This window comes from Sturnira hondurensis, unplaced genomic scaffold, assembly GCF_014824575.4.
Source record: "Sturnira hondurensis isolate 20B ecotype Veracruz unplaced genomic scaffold, ASM1482457v3 Scaffold0008640, whole genome shotgun sequence".
Lineage (NCBI taxonomy): Eukaryota > Metazoa > Chordata > Mammalia > Chiroptera > Phyllostomidae > Sturnira > Sturnira hondurensis.
Window position 1 is genome coordinate 20,046,524 of NW_028081271.1, and position 21,957 is coordinate 20,068,480.

Sequence of the window (21,957 nt, forward strand, 5' to 3'; positions counted from 1 at the left end):
TCTCCAGACAATGCTCTAACCAACTGAGCTACTTGGCCAGTACAGAACAATCTTTCTAAATGGCAGTGTTACTTACTCTCTCAAAACCTGAAGCCCTGAAGCCTTGAAAGCCTTAAAGCCTTTCTCAAAGACTTCACTCTGTCCATCAGGCTCCATGGGCCAATCTAGCACACAGGTTTGTCCCGCTAGTTACAATTTTAGGTTTTCATGGTATATTGGTCCAGAGCTTCTGTGAAGGGCAAGAAACATAGGCAGGAAGAGAACGGATGGGGCCCTTTCAGGGTTTATTTATGCTTATTTACAAAGCAAATAAATGCATTTCATCTGGTTATTTGGTCATGTATTTGCAGACATTTTGCTCCATGAAGTTGAGGACATAGCAGCAAAAACAATTACTTACCTTGGTTAGGATATCTGTTGTTAAACATTGCCCGTTCTTTCCCAGAATTACAGGAAAATGCACGTATCCATTAGCTTCATCACTTGTACTTCCAGCCAATAAAATCAATTCAAGCCATTGAGTAGTTACTTACTTTATTGCTGTGCTCACTAAGTCTGGGTGCTTAGAGGAGTGATTTTTCAGACCCTGAGCATTTGCTCCTCCAGTTTCAAGAAATTGCTGTGTGGGTCAGACTTTATCTTACTCATCCCAAGTTCCGGTCTGTGCTGGTTCAAAAACTGGATTTCTTTGGGATGAGTCAGACTTTAGGAATTTATGTCACCCTAGCCAAACTTATAGGGTCTAGTTGTAAACTAGAATATTCCTTTTCTTTGTATGTACTAAACATCTACTGAATGTGTGGCCCTGTCCTAATCTCTGAGGAAACAGAAATGAATCATAAATACAATGTGGTCCCTGCCATTTAAAGCGTATGGTCCAGAAGTGGGACAGATAAGTAAACAAACACATTATATATAGTGTGCTAAGTGCAGGGTGGCCTTGCCACCTGGGATATCCTGGTTTATGCCTGTTGTCCTGGTATAGCTATTAATAATGCCCCCTTTCAAAACTAAGGGCCACAGTAAATCTTTTCTGGATGTTTGGTGTACAGAGATGTTAGAAAGGAAGGGAAAATTAGTCTGCTTTCCCTGAGCTGGGTGATGAAGGAAGTTTAGGCTGTCAAGGTCAGGGAGTTCAAGGCAGGGGCAGAGGGGAGGACTGTACACAAAACTGCAGGCAAAAGGGAGATTGTTCAGGAGGAAGCGAGTAGTTGTTTCAACCTAGTCATTGTTTCCCAAATTTATCCTGTGGAAAAAATTCGCCAGGACCTTGGTAAAAATACAGATTTCCGATCCGGCTGGCAGTTTGAATGTGTTTTTACAGATGCCCCTCCCCCCATGATTCTTGGCTATATTAAAAGTTCAGTACCAATTCTCCACTGATCATGGCTAAGAACACAAAAGGCTGGGAATTTGGGGGACAGGAACAGCAAGATGAGAGTACCCATCACAGACAAGCCAGGCAGGGTGACCCCGGCTGAGAAAAACCTGAGGCAGAACCAGTTGGGAGGTATTTATGGTAGAACTGTGAAAAGGGGGGGGGGGGCGGTGCAGAGAAATGCAAAGATTTAAGAACTATTCAGGAGGAAGAATAGTTCTCACAGTAGCTAGTACATGCCAGTTACCGATTTGCATGGAGTGATTATTTCCAGGCAACAAAACATTTTGTTAAATACAGGACCCTGGGGGACCGTATAATCTGATGGTTATGTGGTGAACCATAAACCTAAAAATACAGTTGGATAGAGTTGTGGCATGTTCATGTGAACGTAAAAAAAAATTAGTCCCGCTTACTTCACATCGTCGTCTCCAGAGTACTCACGACAGCTGTGCTTACTAATGGGAAGAAGCTGGATGGATTCTGTAACCTCCGGACACTCCCAGCCCTTTCACCTAGACTTCCGGCAAACCCCGCCCTTCTGTTATGGTGAGGCAACTATCCACCTATTACCTTGCATTATGTTTGCTTTTGTTTTTGTTACCAAATGTGTAAAACAGTCAGGGTTCGCCAGCAACATACGTGCCAATGACTTGTTCCTAAATTCTGGACCTGGTCTCTCCGTGGGAACCTGTAACCATACCCTGGGAAATTATAATAGAACAAGCAACGTCTTATGCAGCCACGCAAGGAGATCATTAAGCCTGGCGTTTGAGGCAGCACTGGTGATTCCAAGAGAATCAATCCCTGGGTGGAAAACGAAGAAATCCTCAGAGAGCTCCGCCTTCAAGCATTAGGAGGGTTTTTATTTTAAGGCTGCCATCACCAGGCCTGTTGGCATACTTCAGAAGTAGCAAACGAAGTCAGAAATCAAAGCCTTGGACGTTATGAAAAGAAAGTCTCAAAAAGGACGATGGGAAACCGACCAGGCTATAATTTCACAGGGTAATTTAGCACCCTTTGCCCAAGACCTGGCCACAAAGCGTCCAAGAGTGCGGCTTGGGAGGGACAAAGCATCTAAGTTTCCTGCACTTGGCTCCCATAGGAGCGTGGCTGACGGATTATCCAAATCCTGGGGGTAACAGGGTTGAAGGTGATCAGGCTGAAATCTTCCAGGCTGTCAACACCAGGGCGGAGATAAAGACCAAAGTTTTAAATATATACTTATATGGGCTTAACTGCTGCATGATCCAACATCGCCAACGCCATTAAATCAACGTAACAAAATGAAAAAATAAAAATAAATAGGCCAGCAGTTTCAGTAAAGTTGTGGGAGTGGATTCTCCAGGAGTAGACAAAGGGAAGAAAAAACAAACAAACAAAAAGGGACAGTCCAGCAAGCACGGACGCAGAAAAATGGATCTTCCCAGGTCCGGGTACTGAAGGACTCGTAAAGGCGCTAGAGTCCTCCGCGCGCAGCCAGAGTCGCCGCCGGGAAGCCCCCTTCCCGCAGTCCAGGCGAGACCAGCGTGNCAGGCTGTCAACACCAGGGCGGAGATAAAGACCAAAGTTTTAAATATATACTTATATGGGCTTAACTGCTGTATGATCCAACATCGCCAACGCCATTAAATCAACGTAACAAAATGAAAAAATAAAAATAAATAGGCCAGCAGTTTCAGTAAAGTTGTGGGAGTGGATTCTCCAGGAGTAGACAAAGGGAAGCAAAAACAAACAAACAAAAAGGGACAGTCCAGCAAGCACGGACGCAGAAAAATGGATCTTCCCAGGTCCGGATACTCAAGGACTCGTAAAGGCGCTAGAGTCCTCCGCGCGCAGCCAGAGTCGCCGCCGGGAAGCCCCCTTCCCTCAGTCCAGGCGAGACCAGCGTGGCGCGGCTGCGGGGGGATCCGGCGGGAGCGCTGCAGACATCAAAGTCCTGCCGCCGCGGCCGCCCCCGCCAGCGCGCGCGAGTAGTACGGTCCGAGGGGGCGGCTCCTGGGGCGCGGCTCCCGCCGCAGCTGATGCGCGCCGCGCCGGCGGGGAAGGGGGATCTGGGATCCCGAACCCCAGAGTCTCCGAGCTGCCGGGCGCCGCGGGCCGGGGCCCTGAGGAGGCCCCAGGAGAGGCATCTTCCCGGCGGAAGCCGCCGGGCGCGGAGGGGCGCCTCGGCCGCCCCATTCGGGAAGGAGGAATTGGAGGAAGCGGCACTGCCTGCCGGCGAGAGGAAGCGCTTTCACCCCGGCCCCCGACGGCGCTCGTTTAACCACATCCGCGCCTCCGCTGGAAACGCTAACAGGCGCCTGTCACCGGTTCCCTCCATTTTGAAAGGGAAAAAAGGCTCTCCCCCTTCCCCTACTCTTAGGACCTGGAGCCGGAGGATCCGCGCTCATGGCGTTCAGCCCTTGGCAGATCCTGTCCCCCGTGCAGTGGGCGAAATGGACGTGGTCCGCGGTGCGCGGCGGGGGCGCCGGGGAGGACGAGGCCGGAGGGCCGGAGGGCGACCCCGAGGAGGAGGACTCGCAAGCCGAGACCAAATCCTTGAGTTTCAGGCAAGTACACGCATCCCCGCAGAGATGCAAACGTGCTGCCATCCATCCATCCATCCACCCATCCACCCATCGCGGCGCTTTCTGTGTGCATGTGTGTGGTCGCCCGCCGCGTAACCATGCTCATGGCAATGCCACGACCCGGCCTGTAACCAGGTCCCCGCTGTGCATTCGAAAGTTCAGGATTATCTGTCCTCCCATGCATTTTCTTTTCTCCCGTTTAAGTATGAGCTTTCTGAACCTAACCGAGAATCCGCAGTTTCTCCGCATCCCGGTCTTGCCTAAGCTTCGATCTACCTACCCCCCGCCCCGGTCCCTCAGTGTCATTGATCACACCCGGTGGAACTTGGGGCCTTCCCTGTGGGGAAGGAGTCGCTCCAGCCGTGTCCCAAAAATGCAGTCTTGGTAGAGGAGGTCGCTTGATGACAGGCCCCTGGCAGCTGGTGAGAAATGGTGGTCTCTGCTGAGCTGTCACCCATGTGATTGCGGAAGGCAGGTGACAGCATTCTCAGCCTAGGGCCCAGTGAGTTATAACAGGTAGAGAGGCCTGCCAGAGAAAAAGCATCATGGCGAGAATTGGCTTAATTTTTTAGGGGGAGGGGACAGTCTTAATTTTTAAGGCTCTGGGAAAGGGCTCTTGTGAGAAGAGGAGTCGGTTGAAAAGAGCTTTCTTCTGGGTGTCAGAGGGAAGGATGGCATCAAAAGAAACGGTGCTGGAGGAAAGGCCCGGAGGATGGTGATGTCAGGGGGACAGGACACCGGACGGAAGCCCGTGGAGGCCCCCACTAGAAAACCTGCAGCATCACCCACAGGCCAATCCGGGCTGAGGACCAGTGGGTTGTAAAGTTAGGCAAAAATCCTGGACTTTAGCCATTTTGGATATATGGATTGTAAAGGGTGTTGGAAATACCGTTGAAAGTGGTAATTCCTCATTTTTCCCCCTTGGCAGCTCGGATTCTGAAGGGAATTTTGAGACCCCTGAAGTTGAAACACCCATCAGGTCACCTCTCAAGGAATCCTGTGAGTCATCACTAGGATTGGCAGGACCTGGGTCTGGAACCCAAGGTAAGGAGACTTTCATTTTCTGCCTCTTCTGTTTTAAAGTTCTGGAAATGTAAATGAGGGAAGGAAAAGTGCTAACCTAGAGCCATTTAAAAAGGTTTAGCTTGTCTCCTGGTTGAGAAAAGGCTGTTTCAAAGCTCCTGGTTTATTTGAAATTTTTGTCTTTGTGGATTGGTAGTCAGAGGTTTCTTCCCCAGGTAGTTAGTACACTTACAGTATGAGATTATCATTATCAAACCTTCCTGCTGGGCCCTCCGCTGCAGCCTCTTAAAAACAAAAATGTGTGTAGGATGCACTGGTGAAGGTATGTTTAGATTTGGCTTCACAAATTTCTCAGGCTAAATAGCCTTCTGCAGGGGTGTGGCTGGAGACAAAAATTACAGGTAAGAGTTTTTTAGATGTTTTTTAGATGTTTTTTAGATGTGGAATCTTAGGCTGTTTCAAAATTGCTGTTCTATACAGGAATGGTGGTGAGTCCTCAGCCTACCTAAGAAAACCTGGTACAGAGGTTCTCTGCTAGCCCCTTGGATCCTAACCTTGAGCCCGCCCTTCATGTATACAAGCTTCTGCTGTTCCACTTAATTAGTAGAAATCTTTTTTGTCACACAGCCAGTTTTGAGTAAAATTTCACCTGTTCTGATAGAATTTATTTATCTACTTGATAGAGTGCACTGTGATTCAGTAGTGGATCTAACCCATCTAACATCTTAGCGGGTGATGGACCTTTTATTAACTTATTTTACTTTTTAAGATTCTGTTTATTTATTTTTAGAGAGAGAGGAAGGGAGGGAGAGGGTCAGAAACATCTATGTAGGAGAGAAAGAAACCTTGATTGGTTGCCTCTCCTATGTGCCCTGACTGGGAATCGAACCAGTGGCCAACCAACTGAGCCACACCAATCAGGGTATGATGGGCCTTTTAAGGGTTAAGTGAAATATACACGTCAGCTTGTCTTAAGTATTATGGAGAAAAACAAAGCAGGGGAAGGAGGAATAGGTGTATGGGGTAGGCGTAGGAAATGCTGAAGGGTATGTAGGGGAAGGCTTAATGATAAGGAGACTTGAGCAGAGCCCTGAAGAGAGATTGAGGGAACAGCCCTGCAGATGTCTGGGCACAGAACCCTTCCAGCAGAGGGAATGGCATCTGCAAAGGTCTGAAACAGGACCAGCCTGTGACTGAGTGAGCCCTGTGGTGGGCAGGTAGCAGGGTGGCAGCATGTCTGAGCACGCAGGAACGGCCCAGTGTGGCTGGAGTGGAGGGACTAGGCAGGGAGCAGTAGTTGCTGACGTCAGCCAAGTAAGGGGCAGTCTGGATCCTATTGTAATGATGCCCTGATTTTCTCCCTGAGTGAGATAGAAGCCCACTGGAGGGTACGTTAGCTTCCAGGGCTGCCTTGACAGAGTACCACAAACTGGGTGGCTTACAATGACAGGAATGTGTTCTCTCAAAGTTCTGAAGGCTAGAAGTCTGAAATCAGGGTGTCTGCAGGGCCACAGTCTCCATCTCCAGCGTTTCCAGAGAAGAATTTTTTTCCTTGTCTCTTTCTAGCTTCAAGAAACTTAGTGTTCCTTGCCTTGTGAACACGTAACTCCAGTCTCTGCCTCCTGTGCCATGTGGCCACCTTCTTTCTCCCTGCTTGTCTGTTTTCACTCTGCATTCTTACAAGGACACCACTCATTGGGCTTAGGGTCCATACTAATCCAGCGTGACCTCTTAATTTGGTTACATCTGCGATTAGCAGATACTGGGAGTCAGGGCTTCGGCACAGCTTTTTGAGGGAACCCAGTTCAACTCACAACCGCAGACTTGAACACAGAAGGATTGTGCTTTGACTTCCTTTTGGAAAGGTTTGCTGGCGGCTGGCTGGAGAAGGGACTCTAGGATGGATGTCCTTTCTGCCATCTTTGTTTGCCACTGTCACCCTGTAGAGGCAGACAGAGCCAGCCTTCAGTTAGCCAGTTACCTATTTTTTATTTTTTTGACTCTTAATGGTTATTTTATTTCGTAGTAACTTCCTCACAGGTTGCCTAGGGAAGTCGAGTTCTCTGTGGTAAACATCACAGGGGGGTAGAGCTGGGTTATCAGTGAAATACCAGCTTTTTGTGATTTGGTTTTGCCTTAAATCACGAGCTCCATGCTGTGCCTCCCCTGCTGAGAACTGAGAGTGCCCTCTACCAGTCCCAGCTGCCTTCACCCTTGTTTTGGGCAGAGACCGCCTGGGAACAGCGAGTTTGTGTGTTGCAGAACTTCTGTGTGCTCTTTGCTTTTCATTTGCATCACTCTCAGTGCCTGGAGACGCCACCTGTTCTTCGTAGCTTCCCTTTTCCCTCAAGATTGGCAGGTCAGAAGGGAGATTTAAAAGCTTGAAAGGTCTATTTTGTTGCCTTCCCATCGAATTTAAATAAAGCTCACAAGACTTGTTAAGTTGATATTTGGAAGCCTCTTTGACTTGCGCTCAGTTTGGGCGGCCCCTCCCCCCACCATTCTATCAGCTGGCAGTCTGAGTCTTCCTGACACATTCTTTGCTAATTGAACGGTGGCCTGAATGGCCCAAGCCTGGCCCCCAGAGCCATAGAGACCCAATTGTTTGGTCCTTCCTGTGCCACTGACTCATTATTACAAGTTTTGGTAACGTACATTCTCTTTTAAACTCTCTACAAATTTTCCTTCATGGACCAGGAAAACTCTGAAGTAGTAGTTCGTGATTGCAGACCGGGTGTGTGGTGCGGGCCAGGTGGGTTGTAGAGCCTGAGAAACAGCCGCTACGTACTGTGAGATCCATCAGTTTAGGGTCTTTGTAGAGGATGATTGCTCTTCGGTCTGATAGCAGCCTGCCTTCTAGGGCTCCTTCTGCCCAGCATGTAGAGCTGGGCCAGAGTCCCGTTGACAGCTTTGTCATGTGTACCCAGTAAATGTGAGTACAGCCGAAGCATAGGTCTGACCAAGGACAGTGTGAGTGGACACAAATTCCCAGAGAGTCATTTCTAATTGAAGTCTAATTCCTGGACCTGAATGGTTCTCTTTCTTCCCAAATTGTTGATTATTCAACTCCTGACCAAGTTAGTCTTTCATATTTCTGTGGTTCTAGGACATGGTAGGACACCAGGTGTCCTACCAAAGCCTGTATCTTTTGGAGGGATGATTTATAAGTTAGCCAGTCAGGAGCTGATGCTAACGTGGAAAGATCCTGGCTTCCTGGTGTGTAAGGGCCCTCAGATGTATGAGCTCTAACCCATACACCACACCCATGGCCTCCGCCCCATGAACTCAGAGAAATGTCTACCTCTATTTTGAAGTTAATTTTCTCTTTACTGGAAGTTTTTTAGGGACTTAAGGTATTTGAACTCTATACTAACTTAAAAAATATTTTATTTGTTTATTTTTTTACAGAAGAGAAGAAAGGGAGAAAGAGGGAGAGAAATATTGATGTGTGAGAGAAACATTAACTGGCTGCTTCTTGCACATCCCCAACCCGGAGACTGGCCTGTGGCTGCAACCCACGCCTGTGCCCCTAATGGGAATTGAACTGGCAAGCCTTTGGTTTGCAGGCCAGAGCTCATTCCACTGAGTCACACCAGCCAGGGCATGTAGTAACTCTTCTTAAGACAGAGTTGTATGCCATTCTAGAAATTAACATTGGATGAGGCTGTGGTTTTTGTTTTTGTTTTTGTTTTGTTTTGTTTTGAGAGAGAGAGAAACATCCATTTTTGTTCCCCTTATTTATGCATCCTTGGCATATTGGGACGATGCTCTAACCAACTTAGCTACCCAGCCAGGGCTGCTTTGTTGTTTTAGCCACAAATGGAAGACCATTTCAGACTTTTTATTTCTGGCAAAATAAAACTATAGCCAGAGAGGTTTCTTGAAAATACCTGAGTGACAGCTGTAATGTTTGTGCTGGCAGTTCTGTGTTTGCCGTTTGTCTGCATTCCCCCGCAAAGGGGGTTTAAGCTGCTGCTGTTACAGTACTTTTTCTGCTGGGAGGTGTGTTGGCGAGGAGGCATCACCTAGGAGAGGACCTTTGGAAGAGGTACAGTCTGATGTTCCTCTCTTCTTGACGGAAGGGGTGGTGCTTGTGGCCTGATCTTTGTCTGGTGTTTCTTCAGCCTCTGAAAGATCCATTGGCTGTTCCTGCTCCCTGAGACACATCCCTACTACACATCCACCTTTACTTACAGATTGTTACTCTTCTTTGAGAAAGAGAATCCTAGTACATACTGACGCTCTGATTGCCCTTGAAACAACTAGTTAAACCTACCGTGTTTGATGTGGTAATTAAGTGCCTAAGTATTTCAAAGGCATATCAAGGCTGTAGCCTTCCAGGATAGAAGGAAAGAGATGAACAGGCTTGATCCACAGGTAGTTCAGTCCTGGGGGCCATGGGGAGAACGCGGAGCTGCTCGATGACCCAGTTTTGGTAGTCGAGATCTGAAATCAGCAAACTGGCTCCAAGACCAAATCTGGCCTGCCACCTGCTCTCGCCTGTTATTTTTCTGCCCAAGAGCTAGGAATTGTTTTTACATTTAAAAAACATTTTCAAAAAATATTTTATGATGTGTGAAAATTATGAAATTCAAATCTCAGAGCTCGTAAATGAAGTTTTGTGGGAAGGCGGCTAGCCACAACTGCTCCTTCGGATGCTGTCTGCGGCTGCCTTCACGCTGCAATAGCAAGGTCAAGCACTTGGAGCTGGGACTGAATGACCAGAAAAGCTGAACAGGAGGGTTTGCCAACTTACATACAGCGATTTTGGTCAAAAATAGAAAGTTTAAGTAGTTTGGGATAATGACTTCAAAGAAGCAGTGCAGCTATACCTGAATAATTAACAGTGAACTGAGGGCACTGGGTGCCATTCCTGTGGGCCTCTGAGTCAGGTAAGGCTTCAGAGAGAGACTGCCCTGGGCTAGCTATTTGTCTGCTTTGCAAATGGAAATTATGTAATTGGTCTGTCAGTGTGCTCGATTCTCCGTTCACTAAAGATCTGAGAGTTATCGCAAAAGGAAACTAGGGACAAAATGGAGAGCATTTTGGAATCATTTACTGGATGTCTGATATGGTATATTGTTGATATGCTGTATTGTTGGAATTGTATGGTTGGTATAGCATATTTATTGGAGTGTTTTAGACTACATATGTAAGGCATAGAAGATCTTGTTAAAATAAGCCTTAGAGTTTCGATTCTGACACTTTGGGTGGAATGTATAATTAAATGCTACGCAAACATTTCTCGTTAGGTATACATTGGAGTGTTTAGTGGTTCTCCTAGGGGCTTAGTCTAACATCCCCTCCCTGCCCCTACCACTGGGATTCCTTTATTAGAATTCCCTAGAAATAAGGACTAGTAAGGACTTTTAACACGCACCTAGTTAAACAGTTCAACCCACGTGGCTCCTTCTACAACATACAGGCTAATTAATGCTTTTATTTATTTTTTAACTTTTGTATATGATTGACTCTTTCACAGCTTAAATTTTTGTATTATATTGTTTGATATTATCGTAAGATGTTTAAGACTTGAAAACTCCAGCAGCATGATAGAATTTCATTCCCCGCCATGTAATATTTTTAGCTCTCAGCTTGGAGATTCCCACCAGTTGGTCTCAGAGCCATGTTTCTTTGCCGTTGTATTTACCCCAGTGTAAATAGGCTGGAGGGACCACCTCTGCTTCTGCACGGTGCTGCACCTAAAGAGAGTGTCTCGGGGAAACAGTATTGCGTTTTTAGCAAAGACCTCAGAGAGGGCAGAATCACAGTGTTGAAATAAAAAACTCAGGGGCCAGGGCGGAGTCAATCTGCCGAAAGTAAAGATTTTAGCAACTGTCAAAGCAGTATTTTTTTTAAGATGATAGTAAATTTAAGATCTTTTTACAAACTGTTACAATGATTAGACTAATTTCAGACTCGCACTCCCCAGTTTGGGGCTTAGATGAGGATCAAATGAAGCGATAGAGTTCACTTTAACAGTTTCTAGTGGTGGAGACATTTTCCGGGTGTGTCTGTCTGGCGGTGGGGAGGGCCAACCCTTCTAAAATTGTGCTGTTACCATTTAATACTGTACCAGAAAAAAGGGATGTGGTCTAAAGCCATCTAAACATTTCAGTTGAAGAGCAGTTACAGTGTCTTTTCCAAGTGACCAGTAATACTGTTCATAGGAAGCCCCGGAAGTGATCATCTGTCATGGCTTCCTGCACTTAGATTAGTGATGGGACCATCATGGTTTACCCACCCAGAACAGTGGGGATTTGACAACTGAGGGTTGCCGAATTGTCCAATAATTGTTAAAGTTGAGCCTAGAAAGGGATTCCATGTAGCTGAACCTGATTTTGAGTTCCCACAAACATGATTAGATCTCCGGGTTAGTCTGATGATGGCCAAACTCCAGGGAATAGTAACCAAATGGAGTATTTCATTAATTCACAAATAAAAAATGCAAGTTGACAGTTCTCTTTGGCAGATACGAATACTCTCCAGGTACCCTCTTTCCTGTGTCATTGCTGGAAATGTAACAACAAATTATTGATCTCCAGCTTTCCCATTATAAGAACTTCTACCTAGAAGACCACTAACCTTCTGTTTCAGCTGTAGTTATTAGATGTATTGGAAATAAGTCATTTTTTTATAGCATCTAATTTTATTTTTATAACAATGGTGCTCAAGACAGGACACATGTGATTTCAGTCCCACAGATAGCGAGAGGCCAGAGCCTTTACTGCCGGTACTGGAGTGGGGTCTTAAACCCAGCCTTTAAGGTCATGGATCCAGCACTCTTGTCATACAGCTTCTCTCCCCAGGGAAGTGTGGGTCTCTCTCTTCACTGGCTGAGCCGAAGACTTATAACAGGAAATAGAGATGCTTTTTTAAAAAAGGTTTTATTTATTCCTTTTTAGAGAAAGGGGAAGGGAAGGGGAGAGAGAGAGACATCAATGTGTGGTTGCCTCTCACGTATCTGCTACTGGGGATCTGGCCCACAACCCAGGCATGTCCCCTACCTGGGAATTGAACCAGTGACTCTTTGGTTTGTAGGCCAGCACTCAATCCACTGAACCAGCCACACAAGCCAGGGCAAGATACTTGAAGTGTTGACAGGATAGTGTGATGGGAAGAAGCAGTCTCTTAATTATCCTTTTAAGTGATAGTTAAAAAAAAGTTCAGCAGGGGGTACATCGTCCACATGTGTTAACTTGGTATATGTAATATATGAAGTATAAAATGTATTTTAGGAATTTTGATATGAGATCTTTGGAAGTTTACAGCATAATTTAGTTAGAATCAGAAGCGAAAAAACATCACTAGGTAAGCAGTGCTGTGGACTGAAAATAGTTTGCCCTCTTAATGCTTAGCTTCAGCTCATCAATGAGAAACAAAGAGGAAATGGACACACTGAGTAATAAGTTTTGCTTCCCTGTCCTGCAGTGAGTCATATGTGGGTGAGGAGAGACAAGTGCATGAAAATGTGTACAGACTCCTCCTGGGACTCTGGACTCTGCACCTGTGTCGGGGTAGGAAGAGGTATTTCTAAGAGGCCCGAATTAGTTCTCTGTTGCTGCGTGACAGGTTACTCCAAAACTTATTAGTAGCTTAAAACAATAACCAGTTGCTATCTCACGTAGCTTTCATAGGTCTGGAATTTAGAAGCAGCTTAGCTGGGTGGCCTGGCATAGGGTTACTTATAAGAACTCAGCCACCATGCTGGCCGGGACTGTCGTCATCTGAAGGCTTGACTGGGGCTAGAGGATCCTCTCCCCAGGCGGCTCCCTGCGTCTGGCAGGTTAGGGCTGGCTGTTGCTGCGAGGCCTCTGTCTCCCCGTGTGGATGCACCTCTGCCTCGGGGGGATTGCTGCAGTGTGCTTCTGGTCTAGCGGCTAAGTGCCCACAGAGGGGCAGTCCAGGAGCAAGATGGAAGTTGCAGTGTCTTTTATGACTTAGTGTCAGAAGCCACACTCTGTTGTTTCCACAATATCATTTTGGTTACCGGGTCAGTCCAAGGATATGAATGCCAGGAGGTGGGACTTAATTGGGGGACATCTTGGAGGCTGGCTACCTCAAGGCCCTTTCCTACTTAAAAAAATACTAAAGGGTGTAATTTCAAAGACTGCAAAGTTTTCTTCATTACTCACTTCCTTTGGGCCCCCTTCACTGCTTCCCCCACTCCTTTCTGCCGCCCCTTTTCTTAGAGTGCATGAGCAGAAGTGGCAGGAACGTGATGTAGCCTTTAGCCAGCATCCCTATCCTCTTGTGCTGGGTGTCTCGTGTGGCCCATGTACTGGCCACAGCTGCTTTCTGGGGGCTCCTGTCTTGCTGACTCTCTATCCTGCATCAGCTTCCCAGTAGGCGGTTGCTCCTTAGTGAGAGAGGCAGTTGGTATTTTGAATTCTCCAGTAATTATTTCTGAAGAGATGCACATGGTGGTTGTTTGGCAGCCGCAGAGTGGAGTTACGCAATCTCAGATCTCTGCGATGGAGTCCCGTCTGGCAGCACGCGCTTTTTCTCCCCTTGCTCTTCCTGCTGCAGTGGCTTGGGGGCGTCGCCGTCCTGCGGGGAGGGCACTCTGTGATTTCCGTCTGGGGGCTTCACCTCTGTTTGACATGTAACCTCAGACAACCCCTTCTCTGGAGAAGGCTTTGGCTTCCTGACAGATACTTCATGGAGAGTGGGCCCGGCTTTCTTACCTTCATACAGCCTGTCCTTCGGAGGATAGAGTGTGGCTCTCTTTCAAACAAAGCAGTCTGTGGTGCTGGTTTGGAAATTTGAAGTACTTCTTAATCCGTAGTGCCAGCCTTTTCAGTTTATCAAATGGCTTTCCAGATGATTCTCTACCTGTGGAGTCTTATATTTTAGAATGAGCCTCTCTCTGGAGTTAGAAGGCTATCTCTTCTCTTGGGAGAACAACGTGGCACCTGGTGCACTGTCTCTCTCAAAGGCAACCACCCTCCCCTGCCCACTGCTTTCAAACCTCAGTTCCTGGTAATGTTTTTGTTTAATTTTGTTAGAGGGTGGGGAGGAGGAGGTTTGGGTAGCTATTTTATTTTATTTTAAAAAAAGATTTCATTAATTTTTAGAGAGGAAAAGAGGGAGAAAGAGACAGAAACAACATCAGGTGGTTGCTTCCTGTACGTCCCCGATCAGGGACCTGGCCTGCAGCCCAGGCATGTGCCCTGACTGGGAATTGAGCTGGTGATCTTTTGAGCTTGGGAGGACACCCAAGGCACTCAGCCACACCAGTCAGGGCTGGATAGTTAATTTATTATTTGGGTTGGGTCAGGGGTGTATGTGTGTGTTGGTGTTGATTTTATGCTTTAAGTATTAACATCTTAAAATTCTGGCTTACCTATGAGGATGCTCTGCTTTTTCCTGCCTTGACTCACCTACTTGGAACCTTGACCTGAGGCCCAGTGGTTGTCAGGTGAATGGGAGCCCTATAGCCCACACCCTTAGGTTCTACCCAGCCTTCCTGGAAAAAGCCTTCTTGTCCTGTGGTCCTGTCACTGGACAATACTTAGTGCTCACTTCCACTCCATTATGAAATTGATTGATTTTGGAGAGAGAGAGATCAATTTGTTGTTCCACTTATTTATGCATTCACTGGTTGGTTCTCGTATGTGCTCTAACCTGGGGATGCAGCTGCTACCTTAGCGTATGAGGATGATGCTCTAACCAACTGAGCTATCAGGCCAGGGCCACTTCAGCTCCATCTTAGGGCTGATGTCCTTGACTAAGTGTCTGAGAACATACATACATACAATATATTTCAGCTTTGGGGGAATCAGTGGGACTAGGAACTCTGAGGCATGAAACGGGAAAAAACCTCAAACCTGCCTACATGCTAATGTGTACCCTATTAACAGTCTCCTCAGGGCAGACCACTAGCAGCAAGGGTGACACAGTGTCAGAATCACAATTGTTTCCTTCCCGAAGCCCTTGATTCAAACCTGAGAGATTGGAGTGGGAGGGCAAGACCAAGCATCTGTTTAAAGAGGAAGGGATCTTCAGAGGGAAGGGGTCAGAGGAAGACAAAGGTTGATCCTTGGCAACTATTGTGTAGAGCTGAATGGCTTTATCATAACTTACACATACTTTTTTTCTATATAAAAAAGATAATCGTGTGAGAAGGGCATCATTTATGTATCAGGCATTCCCTGGGCCGTGGGCACTGACTGAGCTTCAACACCGTTTTGAGTGCTTGGTTTTTGCTCTGGGGCAGGAAGGAGGCCCCTGCGGAGCTCAGAGTCTGGAGGGAGCTGGCGCCTCCCATTCCCCGGACTTCCTGGTTGCCCCAGATGTGTTAGCAGCAGAGAGCTAATTTTCACAGCAGTTTAGCAAGGGAATGTGTGAGAGAGTTCTTGGAAAAGGAAAGATGTTAAAAATTAGAATTAAAAAAACCCTGCCTCTCCCAACAACAACAAAAACACAAAAGCCTGGCTTCGGGTCAAGATGGAGGTGTAGGTAACACACTTTGCCTCCTTGTGCAGTCACAGAAAGAGTTACAACTAGAGCTCACAACAAATGGCTCCTAGAACCATCAGAAAATTGTATGGAAGTCTGACAAACAAGGATTTAAAGAAACCTCACGTATCCAGGCGGGTAGGAGGGATGGGGATGTGGGGATGGGCAGAGGGGCGTGGAGATGTGATGGCTGCCGAATAAGCAGTCCTATATTTACAGGCGACAGATAAAAATCAGGAGGGATGCCTTGGGAGTGAGTGATCCCAGCCCCAGGTCAGACCACGGAGCCCAGGGTTCCAGTACCTAGAAAATAAATTCCCATAACTTCTGGCTGTAAAAAACCAGTAGGGGTTGGGGCGTCAGAAGAAACTGCCAGATTTGCAGGAGAATCTGCAAATCTGAAAAACTAAAACATTTTTACACTTCAATTGTTACCCTAAAACAAAACAAGTACCTTTCTAGGTAATGGGCCTGTGGGTCTTAAAATATAAGCACATCCCTCTGGGATTCAGCATCAGGGCAACAACTGGAAGGGTGCCAGTCACACAGGGTGAGTGCTGGGCAAACCTGCAGAAGCCAGGCAGTAGCACTGTCCCCTCTCTCAGCCAGCCCACATGCAGAGCCACAAAGCAGTGAAGCAGGCTGCCCTACCCTGGTGATTACCTAAGGCTCTGCCCCACTCATTGTACAGGTGCCGTTTCTACAATAGGCCACGCTAGGAAGACAGGGAGTCAGAGCAGCTCTACCAAATACACAGAAGCAAACACAGGGAGGCTACCTAATTGAGGAGACGAAGAAATATGGCCCAAATGAGAGAACAGAACAAAACCCCAGAAAAAGAACTAAACAAAGTGGAGATAATCAACCTACCAGATGCAGAGTTTAAAACACTGGTGATCAGGATGCTCAAAGAACTCATTGAGTACAAGAACAAAATAAAAAAGAGCCAGGAAGAAATGAAGGTTACACTAAGTGAAATAAAGAAAAATCTACAGGGAACCATTAGTGATAAAGCTGAGTCAAATCAACAGTTTGGAACATAAGGAAGAAAAAGAAAAAGATCAAAACTGTGAACATTAAAATGGCAACAAATTCACAACTATCAACAGCTGAACCTAAAAATAGATAACCAAAAACAAACCAAGCAAACAACTAGAACAGGAATAAAATCATAGGTAAGGGGATAATTTAGGTGATATCAGTGGGGAGGGGAAGTGAACAGAATGGAGAAAAAGATGTAGGGATTAAGAAGCATAAATGGTAGGTACAAAATAGACAATGGGATGTTAAGAAAAGTATAGGAAATGGAGAAGCCAAAGAACTTACAGGCACGACCCATGGACATGAACTAAGGTAGGGGATTGCCAGAGAGAATGGGGGTACTGGGCAGAAGGGAGCAAAGGGGGAACATTGGGACAACTATAACAGCATAATCAATAAAATATGAAAAAACATGAAAGCCTTTTGAGCTTGACAGTGGTCATGTTTCTAAGATGATTTGTATACTTGGCTATATCTGTTATAGGAGAGGGGAGTGATGTCATTTTTTTCCACCTCCTTTTTGTAAATAGAATTTACCTAGTACATTGTAGGCTTCCTTATGAGAAATTTAAAATCCCCAACTGATGTGATGGTGAGACCTACCACCTTTCTCAGGTACGGGTCCCTACAAGTGACACACATAAGAGACTATTTAAAGCATTTTCTGAAATGTAAGTCTGTGGTGTGGTGGAACATTTTATTAGGTATTTCACGGCAGCGCTCCTGTTCTGTTACCCTCTGAGTTTCCATGTTTTGTTTTGTTTTTTAACCAGTTTCATTGAGATATAATTCACATGCCATACAATTTACCCATTTAAAGGAAGTATGGTTGAATGGTTTTTATTTATTTGTTTTTTAAATTTACTTTGTTTCCATTGCCTTGATTCATTTTAAAAAAGATTTTATTTATTTTCTTATCTATTTTTTGACAGGGAGAGGAAAGAGAGGAGAGAAGCATCAATGTGTGGTTGCTTCTCATGTGTTATACATTGGGGACCTGGCCTGCAACCTAGGCATGTGCCCTGACTGGGAATCGAACCCATGACCCTTTGGTTCACAGGCCGGTGCTCAACCACTGAGCCATACCACCAGGGCTTAATGGTTTTTAGTATATGAACAAAATTGTGCAACTCTTGCCTCAATCTAATGTTTAGAATCTAATTTTTACATAATTTTATCACTCCTCAAAGAAACTCTCACCCTATTATCAGTCACCTCCCTCCACCCCCATTCTACCCTCCAGTACTAAGCTACTGATAATCTAACTTTGTGTCTCAGTAGATTTGCTTGTTCTGGACATTTCATCTAAACATGTAGTCTTTTTTGACTGGCTTTGTTCACTTGCCACAATGTTATCAATGCTAATTATGCTGTTGTATGTATTACTACTTCATTCCTTTTTGTTATTAATTAATACTCCACTGTATGGATATACCACATTTTGTTTACCCATCCATCAGTTTATGAGCATTTGGGCTATTATGAATAATACTGCTGGGAATGTTTGTGTTCGAGTTTTTGTGTAGATGTTTGTTTTTGTTTCTCTTGGGTATATACCTAGTAGTGGAATCGTGGGATTACAAGGTAACTATCTCTAACACTCTGAGGAATTGTCAAACTTTTACAGTTATTATACCATTTATATTCCTACCAACAGCATATAAGAGTTTCAGTTTCTCCATGTCTTGATGATACGTGTTGTCTATCTGATTGGGGCCCTCGCAGTAGGTGTGGAGTGGTATCTTGTGGTTTTCATTTGATTCGGTTTTGATTTGGAATTTCTCTAATGGCTAACAATGTTGAGCATAGCTTCATGTACTTGTTGTCTGTTCATACAGCTTTTTAAGCAAAATGTTTATTCAGGTTCTTTGCTTACTTTTTAATTGGGTTATTTATGTTTTTGTGTTGAGTTGTAAAAGTACTCTGTGTATTCTAGATACAAGTCCTTTGTTAGATATGATTGCCAATGGTTTCTATTCTGTGGCTTGGTTTTTTAAAATTCATTTTATTTATTTATTTTTAGAGAGAGGGGAAGGGAGGGAGACGGAGAGGGAGAGAAACATCAATGCATGGTTGTCTCTCACACACCCCAACTGGGGACCTGGCCCGCAACCCAGGTATGTGCCTTGACTGGGAATTGAACCAGGGACCCTTTGGTTCGAACCCTAAGTTCAATCCACTGAGCTACACCAGCCAGGGCTGGGTTTTTTTTGTTGTTGTTGTTTGTTTGTTTTGTTTTGTTTTAGGGTAACAATTGAAGTGTAAAAATGTTTTAGTTTTGATGAAGGTCATGTTATTCATTGGTGTCGTATCTGAGAAGACTGCCTGGCCTGCAGTCTTGGGAGAAGCGGAGGTAGAGCACGGTGGGGTGGAAGTAAAAACCCTGTGGTGCAATGGAGAGGAGAGGAGTGGGTGGGATGGGATTCGCTTTTGAGTGGAAGAGATTTGTGTCTTGACTAAGAAGGATTCTGGGCTTCTAAATATAGTTTTATATCTGCATGTGTTTAAATCAAATAAGGATGCACTCCTTGCACGCTGTTCTTTGCTTTTTCCCTATAATGTGTCTTTGAGATCCTCCTGTATTAGCTCATATAGGTCTGCATCATTGTTAACACCCATACAGTGTTCCAGTGTAATGTTGCACCTTGAATTTTCTGTCCGTCCTCTACGCGCCTTACAATAGCACAAAAAAGGGTAGGAACCCACACTTGTGAATGGACATCCTTATCCTTGTACATGTGTGTGTTTGGCCCTCTTTGGCATAATTAAAATAAATTCCTAGCAGTGGAATTGATGAGTTAAAGAATCAATTCATGTAGATTTTGGTAGGTGTTGCTAAATACTTCTGAAAGATTCCCATGATACACGTTCCCATGACATGTATGAGCGTGCCTGCTGGCCCCCTTGCCTAGCAGCTGCTACTGTCATCGATCTTTTAATTTTTACAAATCTGATGAGTTAAAAACTGTATTCTGTTTATTAATTGTGTATGAATTGAAAGTGAGCATATTTTTCAAATATGTTTTGGTAATTTTTAAAAAATGGCTTGCTGTATACTCTTTATCATACAGAGTTTATTCATTTTAGTTCAACCAAAGACACCAGGGACAGGATTATTTTACATGGGAAATGGGGAGGAGGTGATATGGTCTGCTTGCTCACTGTCTGCAGTTTGTAAAGGCCCGAAGACACAAAAATCTCTCTGTGTGTTCTCTTTAACTTTCCTGTTGATTTTATGAGGTTTTCTTTGTGAAATGCCCAGTCATCATGCCTGACAACAGTAGTCAGTACTCGACTTCCTCCCTTCCCTTCCTCCATGTTGTTTTCTCACCTTACACCAGATTTTGTGGGAGGCGGCTCGTCTGGTGTCTAGTGACAGTGACTCTGGCATTTCCTGCACATCTGGTGTATGAGCCTGCCTACCAGGTAGGGCCTCACACTGCCTGAGCTCTCTGGATGGGGCCCACCCAAGGCCACGGTCACTGGGAAGGCTGGCAATTTGGTTCCCCCTTCAAATCAATGTATTTTAAATGTCCAGTAGTGTTACTATAGGAGAAGAGCTTCATGTAGTAAAAAAGTGGAAAATGGTCTGCAGACAGGCCAAATTTTGCCTGTCTCCTGACCTTCTGACTTTACCACAAACCTGAACCACCCTCCATAGAAGGAAGTTACCGTATTGTCTAAAGCTTGTCCCTAGGGGTTTGATTCTCTGCCCAGGTAGTCTGCCCGAGGCCCTTCCTCTCACACCCAATGAACCGATGGACCATCTCCCCATCCAGCTTCCACTTGATACTACATGTCCTTTAGTTCACACTCAGCCCAGTCTCGGTGTCAACATGCATGAAGGTGATCGAATTTTGTTAAAACAGACTTATTTGAATTTGTGTTTTAGTGAGTGTTCCCTCTCAAGCATTTACTCCCCACTTAAAATTGCCTAAAACGGCGCTTGCAACACATTTCCTTAGAGGTGACAACTTTCATTCTTTGATGTTGAGATTTTTTTTCTCTCTCAGTGGCTTAAGGGCTTTTAAACCCCAGTGTAGTGCTTGGGGGTGGGTGTTGAAGTTATAACTGTAAGTAATGAGAGGAGCCCCTTTGTGGACCCTGACTGCAGCCAGCCTTCCTGGAGCGGTGGCTCCTGGCCGGGCGGCTGTGGATTTGCTGCACCATGGGTGCTCTCGCGTGATTCTTCGTTGCGTTTCAGGTCCATTGTGTGGGCCCTCTGAAAATTTATCTATGAACCCTTCCTGAATTACTATAAAAGACATTCAGTTTCATGTGTTGGTTCTGAGATTTCGTTTTAAGGATTCTGCCTTGGAGTCAGACCTGTGTCTTAGACTTGGATACCAGATGCTATTTGTGGATTTTGAGGTTAGAACAAAAGGCCACACGTCTGTGCCAGACCGGAAGCCTGTTAAATTTTGGCAACTTTCTCACTTTACCCGCACGGTATTTAGAACCCCCTAAAAGGGATCATTTTTAGCTAAAGGACAGAAAAGATAGGTCTAAAAGGAGCTCGCAGACAGTGTTACACCAAAAAGTTAAAATCTGAGGGGAAAAAGTCAAGCATACTCGAGAATAATGCCAAATCTGAAGCCATATACATTGTTTTCCAAGTGGCTGCCGGTTTCCCTCTTCTGAAACAAGATGACACGTGTGAAAGCAGCTAGTCAATGGGGCCTCCCAGATGTTAGTTGAATACATTTCCGAGTTTCAAATATGTTTTGTGATCATGGCATTTCGCCTCTTCTAAGGCTTTCAAGGTTTTTTTTTGAAAACTTGCATTTTAACCCAGTATATTTTCTCTATACTGGAGTACAAACCACAATGTCAGGTTGTTATCTCAGTCTTTAAATTTGGGGCATTTCATGCCTTTTCTTACGAAGGAGCAGGGGAACCTTTCTTTTTGCAGGAGGAGCCTGTATCCCAAACAAGCGTAAAAGACATCTGCTGTCTCAGAGCATCCATTGGCGAGGCACACACCCTTTTAGGCTATTGGGAGGCTGACAGTGGAACGGAAGGGTTTCGTTCACAGCAGCAAGTGTGAGAAGTGGAAATGTTGGTTTGTTTTTGGATTTCCTCTGCGTTTGCTTTGAATTCATCCACTGATCTAATCTCCGTGTTCACCCAGCTACCAGGCACTGCTGTGCTTATCCAACTCCTCAGACTCGTTCCAGGGAGAGAGTCCATCAGTGCCCTGGAGAGAGGTTTTGAAGGAATACAGGATTTTTGTAAAAATGGAAGGATGAATGGAAGTAGGTTAGTTACACAACAGGGTTTTCAGAGTGAAAACAGGGACTGGCAACTGTGGCTAGAACTTGGATGGAGGCTTGGCACCTGGAGCCCACTGAGAATGGGAGTTGTGCTGCTTACTGGAAGTTACCTGTGGTGTGGTACTTGAAGTTTGGGTTCTGCTGCTGGGCAGCAGGTAGCTGTGTGGGGTCTAGGGGCCTAGTCCCCTAGTTGGGACTAGGACACTTGCCG

At 45.4% G+C, this 21,957-nt stretch overlaps 1 protein-coding gene across 8 annotated transcripts in view; it reads left to right on the plus strand.

The window, feature by feature from the left end:
- Positions 1–21,957, plus strand: part of TACC1 (transforming acidic coiled-coil containing protein 1) — a 102,111-nt gene that overhangs the window by 50,776 nt on the left and 29,378 nt on the right. For 3 of the 8 annotated variants that reach the window (XM_037055411.1, XM_037055409.1, XM_037055410.1), the window contains exons 2-3: positions 3,744–3,930; positions 4,877–4,992. The exons of 1 other annotated variant lie outside the window; for it this stretch is intronic. In XM_037055411.1, coding sequence (XP_036911306.1) covers positions 3,770–3,930; positions 4,877–4,992 — 277 coding nt within the window. In that variant the 5' untranslated portion in view covers positions 3,744–3,769. The remainder of the gene's footprint in view (positions 1–3,743; positions 3,931–4,876; positions 4,993–21,957) is intronic. 4 more of the 8 variants (XM_037055414.1, XM_037055415.1, XM_037055412.1 and 1 more) reach the window with 2 other exon arrangements.